The sequence below is a fragment of the Dipteris shenzhenensis genome, chromosome 33 (genome assembly GCF_047967505.1).
Source record: "Dipteris shenzhenensis isolate YYH24624 ecotype China chromosome 33, Dip_SZ_1.0, whole genome shotgun sequence".
NCBI classification, from domain to species: domain Eukaryota; kingdom Viridiplantae; phylum Streptophyta; class Polypodiopsida; order Gleicheniales; family Dipteridaceae; genus Dipteris; species Dipteris shenzhenensis.
This window is the reverse complement of record NC_141628.1, coordinates 35,448,483-35,459,637: the sequence shown is the minus strand read 5'-3', so window position 1 is coordinate 35,459,637 and position 11,155 is coordinate 35,448,483. Positions and strand designations below refer to the sequence as shown.

The window sequence follows — 11,155 nt, the reverse complement described above, 5'->3', positions numbered from 1 at the left end:
CGACACCGTCGTTTTGTGTGTTGGGACTAGGGAGCTTGGCTCAACCTCCGTCCCGCGCCCTGCGTCTCCTGTTCCCTCTGTTTTCATACACGTTGAGAGTTGGGTCCATTCGTCCTTTACAGGGCAGGTGAAGAGTGAAGGACGTGTGATTGATATCTAGTCCTCTCAGCGGTACTGATTGGACATCTGAAAAGTTACTGAAAAAGAAAGCCCAAAAAGGCATGGCGTGACTTCAAGCGAAGGATATCGGGACATTGCACTGTGCAAAGTCGGGTCGTAGTCTGACACGTAACTTTGCTGCTTTACTTTCATAAAGGCTATGCTGCGTTTGGAGGATATGGGGTACCGATATTGATATCAAGTAGTTGGGTGATTTCAACTTCACAGCTGAAGATATATCCCGCGTTATAGTCTCTGAGTTTTGGTGCAAACCTCCATGCTCTCCTGGGAACCCTGCAGTCTTCCTTCGTCGTCGTAAACTGTCTTTCACTTTGCATAGTCTTTCCTTGAGGGGCACAACACCATCGATCGATCTAGCACATAGATTATAGGAAAGTCTTTGTTCTCCTCAAGGTCTGCTTGGTCGCCGGCCTTTTCTCGTCTTCTCTGTTCATCTCTTTCTCGTATTCACTATTCATCAGCAGCTGCCCTCTCAAACCTCAAGATGTTCCCACAGGGAAAGCAGTTGCTCGATTCTTTGAATGTCAAAGTGATTGGTTCAGGAAGCAAAATTCTAGTCCTGGCTCATGGTTTCGGTTCCAATCAGTCTATGTGGCAGTCTCTGCTACCTTCCTTAGAAAGTATAAGCAAACTAGTGCTGTTCGACCTGCCGGGTGCTGGAACAACAAATCCTGACGACTTTAACTTTTCACTGTTTAGATCTTTTGATGGCTTTGCCAGTGTCCTGTTGGCTATTCTAGCGGAATTACAAGTCAAAAGCTGCACATACGTTGGGCATTCCATGTCCGGGATGATTGGCTGCATAGCCGCTATCAAGCAGCCCGAATTGTTCGAAAAGCTCATCCTCCTAGGCGCTTCCCCAAGGTTCGGTTTACAACGCATTCTTTGTCGTCCTTTTTCTAAGTCTCTTTGTTTTCAACTCGGTGGGACAACGAAAGGATTACGTTAGATCTTTTTTTTTTCATGAAATTACGTTAGATCTTTACTATAAGCTCACTCCAATCAACTCTGGAGGTCGCATTATCTAATTATTTCTGGCTGTGTTCAGATATCTGAATGATAAGGATTACTACGGAGGCTTCGAGCAAGAGGATCTAGACCAGTTGTTTGCTGCAATGAGAGCCGATTTCCAAGGATGGGCTGGAAGTTTCGCACCCATTGTCGTAGGTGTGAACGACAAAGACGCCGTTGACGGGTTCACGGGCACACTGTCAAGTATGAGGCCGGATGTTGCTGTGGTGATGTTGAAGAACGTCTTTGAGAGCGATTACAGGAGTATCCTTGCTGAAGTAAAGGTAACAAGCCATATCCTGCAAACCACCAAGGATCTTGCAGTGCCGACGGTAGTAGCAGATTACATGTTGCGCAATCTGGGAAACAAAGGCACAATGGAAGTGCTACAGACGGAGGGGCATCTACCACAAATAACAGCCCCAGATCTACTCATCACTACTTTGAAGAAAGTGTTGACTAGCGAGCAATGAGAAGATCAATGCCTACTAAAATAATCTTGATGTAGTTCGAATAAAATAGTTAAGTCGGTTGGCCTGTCCAATTCCATACGGATTTCCAGGCTTCCAATTCCACATGGATTTCTAGGCTTTCAACTTGGGCACAAGTGCACGTGCGAAAGGCTTCTAGTTTATTGGGACGTAGATAAAACGTTTTTGTTTTCCTTATTGGAATAAATGTAGTCAAGATTGTTCCCTGAATTACTTTTTCTCGGATAAGAAGTGGCTGTGAATCTTTCTGTAAAGCAGAATTGCATATCAATATGCCAATAGGCTGACATTGATGCATTGTACGTTGAACTATGTTGGTTGGCTTTGTTTTGTGTTGAACTATGGCATTGTTAGTCTAGCAAGTCTTGATTGTGCCTATGTGACTATTTCCTATGGATGTGTTTATCCAAATATGGTTCCTTGGAGATTTGTAAATGATTGTAGTTGTGTTTGCAAGATACATTTGGCTTTTGCCAACTTAGCTTTCCTTGATGAATCTTGCAGCATCAATGGTTAAGTTGAATAATTTGTGGGGTTTCAGTATAATGTCTCATATATTTTATACGGTTGCATGCTTGAGTATAATATTTGCTATAATGAAGACTTAATTTTTAGAGTGTGGTTGGAAATATGCTGCGATTAAGTCAAGTCCATTTTGGCTAGTGTATTTTGGAAGATTAGGCAAATATCTTCTTTGTATAGGGCCAAAGTATAATTAGATGTAACCCTTTCTTTTTATAGGTTTAGGGAATATATTACATATGGGTAACTTATAGGATCCATTACGTCTGTTTTGCTCAATGGAATTTGGAAAACTTGGTGTCTAAACCAATCTACACATCCCAAACTTGAATATGAGATGAAAACATTATAGAACTGGCTTCTTGAATATGATTGTAAAATTCTATCTTGCATGTGGAGTATGTATTTCTCTACTATATAAGATAATTATGATAATTATTTGAAAACATTAAAATATTATTCTACGCATATATGTGAGCAATTGTTCATTCTATACATTACTTGAGCTTCCTCATAGCTATAAGAGATAACCAATTTCTTATGGCGTGCAATTGTACACAACAATTACATGTGCACATGCTAGGGCACACTTTATAGCTTTTTCTAGTTTTGTGGGCAGATCGGCAAATTTGAAGAAGGGACTCCACTTATGGAGCTATGGCATGGTGGACTTAAAATATCGACCTTTGGTGATATTAGCAACTTGATTTTCCCTAGAATGCATATAGTAGAAAATATTCAATTAATACTAATACTATTTTTCATTTTACATTGCTTCACTTTCCATGCACATCCGTGCAATGAGCTTGCGATACGGTCCATAAAACATGTCAAAGATGTCAGCATTTCATAATCCCTATCATTGAACCTTCTAGTATGCCAGTGTAACTTTTCACAAAAAATTGAGTGTTTTTTCTTTTTGGACTGTCATTAAATTCTTCCTGGATCAAGAGATACAGCTTGATCTAGGTGGAGGACAAAAAGAGTGCAAAATGATGATGTGGCCACTGTGTTCACATGCAGGGGTGTGCCTGCCAAGAGGTGTGCCTTTGAGGCACTATGCCTAGGTGGAAGGTGGGTGCATATGCAGTGTGCATAGTGTGCCTGTAGAGGGGTAAGGGTGCCAGGCAGGGGGTATTGCTACATGGCAGTGCTGATGTGGTAGTGTTGCCCATCGAGGTGTTGCCTTTGGCTGATGACCTGGCACTAATAAGTTGGATGATGAGATGGTAGTTGACTGGTCAAGTCTGATGATGTGGTAGTGATGTCAGTATGGTGATATGTCAAGTGACATGGGCGTGCTGACATGGCAAATAAGGATGATGTGGTAACTAACTATAACGTGTCAGAAAATAGACCAACCTTATCCTTAGGTGGCTCTCACCCTTGTTGTGGTTAGATGAGCGCCACGTGGCCTTATCCACTGTATAACCGTGAGGTCAATTGAACCTAACCATGGCTAGATCTTATCCTCCACGTGCCATGTGTCAATAGACAAAATCTTAGAGATACCATAGAATCTTTGAGATTCTGATGACATTAGAAGAGGTTGTGGACGTTGTATCTGGTGGTGTTGTAGACGCACGGTATATTCTTGGAGATCTATCTTCAGTCGTGGGATGAGCCCTCAGAGATGTTTGCGCTTAAGCTCAATGGGGCTGTTGGACAACATTGGAGGTTTAAGTGTTGTTGAAGCTTGGGCTGGCATTCATTGTACATGGCATTGGAGCAGAGGTTGGAGGCATTGTTGCTAGTCATGGACCTTAGTGTTGAGACATGCTAGAGACTGGGAAGAGGTTGGGCATGGAGGAGCGACGCACCATCACTGTTTGCTCATGTCTAATGAGATATCGAGCTCCATTCGTGATATGCCAGGGTGACCGTTGTGTATTTATGTCACCGACTTGTTAGCTACAGATGCGGTTGGTACACCGCCCATGAATAATAGCTGGATGATAGCTATCCTTATCTACTCTAGTTCGTGGCTCAGTTAGTATGCCACCTTAGTTAGTTGAGTTTGGTTTGAGACCCACATATAGGGTTCTTCTATTTTCTTTGTACTAGAGTTCTTTTGGCTTTCACAACTAAGAAGAGGAAAATTGTTTTCAGCCTCCACCTGTGTGTGTATTCCCCCATTGTGTATGTGAGAAAGCCACAAGTGAGACTCCTTCCCTCTCTCCCACTATCTTCACATGGTATTAGAGCCTTGTTCGTGGTAAGGAGCTCAAGAAAGCAAACCAAGTTCGCGGTGTCCTGGTAAGAGGACTAGTGTTGCTTTCCTATTTCGAGTTTGGGAGCAAATCTCTGCAGGTAGCACAGCCAGAAGTACAAGAGTGCACTGTCTCAGATTGAGACGCCCTTCATGGTGTCGCAAGAGGGCATTTCAAGGCCATTTCGGGGCCCGTTTTGAAGGCGGAAGTTCCTCGTAAGCACTCAAAAAAAGGCCCTGTTTTTGCTGTGCGACCACTGCTCGGCTGGTCGGTGAAAAGTGCCGCAAAAATTGCATCATATGCCTATGTGCAGAGATATTGGAAGTTGCAGAATCATGCTTGTTGCCTGTTGATGCAAAATCATCACTAGGAAGTGACTGTGTGGTCAAATACCACTTTCATCAGTTTTGCAGATCCTCGGGGGGGTCACTCATCATATGTAACCCTATCACGTGAGTTCAACAGAAGGATATTTTTTTTTTCTAAAATTTACAGAAATAAATATACATAAGGGACTTTTTAAAATAGTTTTGGAAAAAATTTACAGATTTGTATAGAAAAGGGGTACATTTTATTAATGAAAAAATTTACAGATAAGGGATTTTAAATATAGGCCTTGAACGCACGTGATATAGAGGGTTTATACATAGTGACCCCCCTGAGTGCAGATCTGCGCGTGTGAGGCAAAAGCTGTGTTTTTCGTAGTGACAGAATATTTTGTAGTGTTCTGTAATGGCATCTGATTCTCTTTCACAGATTGTCACAGAAAAGCTTGACAAGAACAACTTCCAAGCATGGAAGTTTAGAATGACGAATTTCCTTATGGGAAAAGGCTATTGGGAGTTCATTACAGGAAATGAAGAAGAACCAATTCTTCCTAATGTTCCCAATCAACAAGAAATGCAGGCATTTAAAGGATGGCATGAGAGAGCGAGAAAATTTATGTACTGGCTGTCTATCAGTATTTCAGATTCTATGATTGTGCATATTCAGGATGCAAGTACGCCAAAGGAGGCATGGGATACTTTGGCAAAAATGTACAGCACAAATACGCAAGCCAGGAAAATGCAGCTCAAGTAGGAGTTGCACAATGTGCAAAGAGAAAATTTGAGCATAAATGACTACCACATGAAGGTGAAGAAATTTGCAGATGCACTTGCTTCCATTGGGTCGCCAGTGGAAGATGATGATCTAGTTTCCGTGACCTTGAATGGTCTAGGAAAGGATTATGCACAGATCCGGACATCCATTGCCGTCCGTGAAAAATTTCCTGATTTTGAAGAGTTGTTTGCTCTTCTAATTTCTGAAGAGCAGAGAAATGGAGGTGCATCTTCTTCAAGAGGAACTTCAAAAGAAACTGTCTTCTACTCAAATGCTGGAAAAGGTAGAGGCAGAGGTAGAGGAGGCCGATCTGCAGGCCGTGGTAGAAATGAGAATATGCAGCAAACTCAAGAAAACCAGTCCTATGGAGGAGGACATGGTAACTCTAGAGGCAGGGGGAGCCAAAGAGGCCGTGGTGGATGGCAGAGAGGCCAAAATGCAAACAACAATGTTGAATGCTACTGCTATGGTAAAATGGGTCATATGGCTAAGGACTGCTACGAAAAGCAAAATGACATTATGAATGGAAAATTGCAGCAAGGTAATTATGCATCTTCTAGTAGACAGGGTGATGACAGAAATGAGCATCTATTTATGGTGCAACACATGACCAATTCTGTGACAAGTGTAGAAGAACGAAATGATGTGTGGTATGTTGACTCAGGTGCGTCAAACCACATGATAGGTCATGCAGAATGGATGCAGGATGCAAGGAAAATGGAAAAAACCAGGATTTGTGGAGACTGGTGATGATACTGTACATCCTATTGTGCAGATTGGTAAAATTCCTTTATCTATGCAGGATGGGAAAAAGAAATACCTGTCTGATGTATTTCATGTCCCGAACATCACCAAGAATCTAGTTTCTGTTGGTCAAATGGTTGAGTAGGGCTTGCAGGTTAGATTTAATCCTCATGGATGCTTTGTTGAGGATATGAAAAATAACGGTTGCTTGATAGCAAAAGGGAAGAAGAAGGGCAGGATGTTTACGCTGGATGCGGACATGCCTGAATTGAGTGCAGTAATGTTTGCACATGGGACCGGTGTAGTTGCAGATATTGATATCTGGCATAAACGCATTGGTCATGTTAATATACAACGACTTAAATCAATGCAAGCCCAAAATATTATTGCAGGATTGCCTAAATTCAAGGTTGCAGAAATGCATAAGGTTTGTGAAGCCTGTCAATTTGGGAAACAGGCAAGGAAACCATTTCCTAGGCATGGTTAAGAGAGTAAAAAGCCATTGGAATTAATCCACTCTGATGTGTGGACTACTAGAGCTACATATATTGGAGGCTGTCACTATTTTGTCACTTTTATTGATGACTTCAGCAGAAAAGTTTGGGTGTATTTTATGAAAAAGAAAAGTGAAGTGTTTGGGCACTTCAAAGCTTTTAAAGCTATGGTTGAAAAAGAAACAGGCCTGCAAATAAAATGCCTAAGGTCAGATGGAGGGGGAGAGTACCTCTCAAATGAGTTTGCAAGGTTCCTGTAGGAGCATGGCATAAAGCAGCAATATTCATGCAGTCATACCCCACAGCAAAATGGACTTGCAGAAAGGAAAAACAAGCATATTGGAGAGGTATCTCGGGCCATGCTAAATGAAAAAGATCTACCAGATTATTACTAGGCTGAAGCAGTTGCTACAGTAGTTTACATAATGAACAGGTCTCCCACTACAGCAATACATGGCATGATGCTAGAGGAGATGTATACTGGTAGGAAACTAGACATTTCTCATTTGAAAATTTTTGGTTGTATTGCCTATGTTCATGTGCCAGACGAGTTGAGGTCCAAGTTGGATCCAAAAGGTGAGAAATGCATCTTTATTGGTTATTCTCTGCAGCAAAAAGGGTATAGATGCTATAACCCTTCTTCTCATAAGTTTACAGTGAGCAGAGATGTTGTTTTTGATGAGATGAGCAGCTGGTATAAATGTGATGATTGATATAGATGCAAAAAATGGTAATGCTGCACAGAATTCATAGCAGCAATCACAAAATATCAGTGGACCTGCAGTGTCCTCTAGCAGTGGTTCACATACTTCACCATGGAGAGGCAGATTGAGATCAGGAGAATCTCCACAAAGCAATGCAGATAGTGGTACGCAGGTATCACGAAAAGGAAAAGAGAAGGTAGATCAGCCCATGTTTGATGTGAATGCAGGTCACTCTTATGTGGATGGTGAATCCAGTGGCTCAGAACAGAGCATTGATGATGAGTTGGGTATTCCTTCTGTTGTTACACCTGGAGTAAGGAAGACCAGGGATGTTTTGAGAACACCTGGAAGTGAGCCTATTTTGCGCAGGTCTACCAGAGCTAGGTATCTTGTGGATAGGCTGAAATATGATGGATTTACAGCCATTCACTATGCCTATATGGTCAAAGTGATATAGGAACTAGAACCCACTTCTTTTGAGCAAGCCATGGGAAATGAAAAATGGGAGAAAGCCATGGATGAAGAAATGGCTGCCTTGGAAGCAAATGCTACATGGGAATTGGTGCCTTTGCCTAAAAACAAGAATGCAATTTGCTGTAAGTGGGTTTATAAGATCAAGCACAATGCAGATGGTTCTGTGAATAGATACAAGGCAAGATTAGTTGTCAAGGGGTATGCCCAAACATATGGCATTGATTATGAAGAAACATTCAGTTCGGTTGCAAGGATGGCAACTGTAAGAGCAGTCATTGCTATGGCTACATCAAAGGGATGGTTTTTACATCAGATGGATGTAAAGAATGCCTTCTTGCATGGTAATTTGCAAGAAGAGGTCTTTATGGAGCAGCCAGCAGGTTATGTTCATGCTATTCATCCTGAGTTTGTTTGCAGGTTGAAGAAAGCCTTGTATGGCTTGTAGCAAGCACCTAGAGCATGGTCTGACAAGATAGGATAGTATCTTGTCACTATTGGCTTTCAAATTTCCAAGGAAAATTTCTCACTCTATGTGAGAAACACTCGGGGGGGTCACTATGTATAAACCCTCTATATCACGTGCGTTCAAGGCCTATATTTAAAGTCCCTTATCTGTAAAAAATTTCATGAATAAAATGTACCCCTTTTCTATACAAATTTGTAAATTTTTTCCAAAACTATTTAAAATAGTCCCTTATGTATATTTATTTCTGTAAATTTTAGAAATAAAAAAAATCCTTCTGTTGAACTCACGTGATAGGGTTACATATGATGAGTGACCCCCCCGAGGAGAAACACAGAGAAAGGGATTATGCTGCTTGTCATTTATGTTGATGAGTTGATCATCACAGGTGATAGTGATGAAGATATCCTTCATGTGAAAATGCTATTGAAGCAGAAGTTTGAGATGAAGGATTTGGGAGAGCTGCGTAATTTCTTGGGCATTGAGGTGATTAGATCACCAAGTGGGATAAAGCTCTTGCAGAGGTAGTATGGATTGGACATGCTGTCCAAATATAGGTGTCCAAATATAGGATGACAGGCTGTAAGCCTATTTCAACTCCTTTGGAGCAGAATGTGAAGCTGAGCACAGATGCAGGTGAGCTTCTGGAAGACCCTACTATGTACAGACGCATAGTAGGAAGTTTGATTTATATGACTATTACCAGGCCAGATTTAAGCTATGCTATTGGATTGGTAAGCCTATTTATGCAGGCTCCAAGGAAACCGCATTTGGATGTGGCTAGACGCATACTCAGGTATGTGAAGTCCACATTGCAGTATGGACTATTTTATGAGGTTGGGGTTCAGATATAGTTGCAAGGATACACTGATGCTGATTGGGCTGGTAGTACTTCTCATAGACGATCTACTAGTGGATATGTGTTCTCTTTTGGGAGTGCTGCAGTCACTTGGAGTAGCAAGAAACAGCCTACAGTTGCCTTGTTGAGCACAGAGATTGAGTACAGGGGTGCAGTAATGGCTGCATGTGAGGTGGCTTGGTTGCATAAGCTACTTTATGATATGCATCAGTCTACAGATGGGCCAGTTGTCATTTATTGTGACAACATGAGCAGTTAACACTTGGCAAATAACCTAGTGTATCATGCTAGGACAAAGCACATTGAGGTGCATTATCACTATGTGCGGGAGAAGGTTTTACTAGGTCTTATTGATCTAGTTTATGTCAGCACAGAGGATCAGGTCGCTGACATATTCATGAAGGCATTGGGTGCAGAGGAGCTGCACTAGTTCAGAGACCTACTTGGTGTGCAAGAATTGGGATTGAGCTTGAGGGGGAGTGTTGAGATATCGAGCTCCACTCGTGATATGCCAGGGTGACCGTTGTGTATTTATGTCACCGGCTTGTTAGCTGCAGATGCGGTTGGTACACCGCCCACGAATAATAGCTCGATGATAGCTATCCTTATCTACTCTAGTTCGTGGCTCAGTTAGTATGCCACCTTAGTTAGTTGAATTTGGTTTGAGACCCACATATAGGGTTCTTACTATTTTCTTTGTACTAGAGTTCTTTTGGCTTTCACAACTAAGAAGAGGAAAACTGTTTTCAGCCTCCACCTATGTGTGTATTCCCCCATTGTGTATGTGAGAAAGCCACAAATGAGACTCCTTCCCTCTCTCCCACTATCTTCACAATGTCATGGTAGCTGCCATAGGTCGCCTCTGTCAGTTGATGGAGGGTCGGGTCGCTTAGCAGGCATTTCTTAGGTGGCTATAGAGGACCTTGAGTAGCTTGAAGCCTTGACCTCTACATCGACGCATCTAACCCATCACCTAAAATGAACAAAGAAAAGTAATTATTTGCTTCTTTTATATCACTTGATGGTTGGTCTAGATCTAGTTCATAGTATATTAGATCATCTAAAGTGGAGAGAACTCCAAAGCAGCCAATTAAAGCCATGCCAAAAAAGTCCTGAATAGTTTCTACTCGGACTCAATCCCTTTCTTCACATGCGGTTTCACATCATTAAATTTCTTGAAACCTAACATTCCACAATTCAATGAGAAGACTTCAGAGTGTTCAGAGACATTGACTGATTGATCAGTGGGTAGATAGCACATGTTTTCATATCACACACGCATGACATCATTGTAAAGCCTATTTGGCTATTTTCAACCATTGTTCACATCATTTCAAGCCTTGTACATGGCTTTTCCCGACATCATTTGCCACAAGCATTGTAATATATTTTATTATATATTGTAGTTTTATCTTCACCAATAGTTGAAATATCAGTTGATACAATCAACTTGTTGTAGTTGATTTAGACAGGAGAGAGAGAGAGAGAGAGAGAGAGAGAGAGGGAGGGAGAGAGGGAGGGAGAGAGAGAGAGAGAGAGAGAGAGAGAGAGAGAGAGAGAGAGAGAGAGACAATTTTCTTTTGCAAGTGACAAGCATAATGGGGATAAAATAGCGAGCTACCTTCTTGGCCATTCGACCACTAGGCTAGCTTAAGGAAACCATTAGACTAATCTAGAAAAACCACTACAAAGGTTGAAGAATCTTGTTGGTTCTTAAGGTGATGTAGGCCAAACTTCAAGCTAGGCTACTTGCAACCATCATGTTGATTCTAAGCATTGAGCTACTATAGAAACTGGCACTTTGCAAACTAGGCCGATGGGTTAATACAATAAGGCTATTGGATTCATGAATATATTTCGTGTGTACTTTGGTTGGATGGGTAGACAAATATATACCTAAGA

The 11,155-nt window shown here is 41.6% G+C and overlaps 1 protein-coding gene across 1 annotated transcript; it reads left to right on the top strand.

The window, feature by feature from the left end:
- Positions 1 to 356: 356 nt before the first annotated feature.
- LOC147880042 (karrikin insensitive 2 receptor CA-like) lies at positions 357 to 2,023 on the top strand. The gene is made up of 2 exons (XM_087371967.1): positions 357 to 1,044; positions 1,229 to 2,023. Exons 1-2 carry the CDS (start codon positions 665 to 667, stop codon positions 1,662 to 1,664), a joined length of 816 nt encoding a protein of 271 aa, XP_087228093.1. The 5' UTR covers positions 357 to 664; the 3' UTR covers positions 1,665 to 2,023.
- Positions 2,024 to 11,155: the final 9,132 nt, after the last annotated feature.

Excerpts from the sequence above, each read along its gene's own strand:
- LOC147880042 (XM_087371967.1), top strand. The coding sequence starts at position 665 with ATGTTCCCACAGGGAAAGCAGTTGCTCGATTCTTTGAATGTCAAAGTG. Across the intron at positions 1,045-1,228 it reads CTCCTAGGCGCTTCCCCAAG|ATATCTGAATGATAAGGATT; the intron begins GTTCGGTTTACA and ends GGCTGTGTTCAG.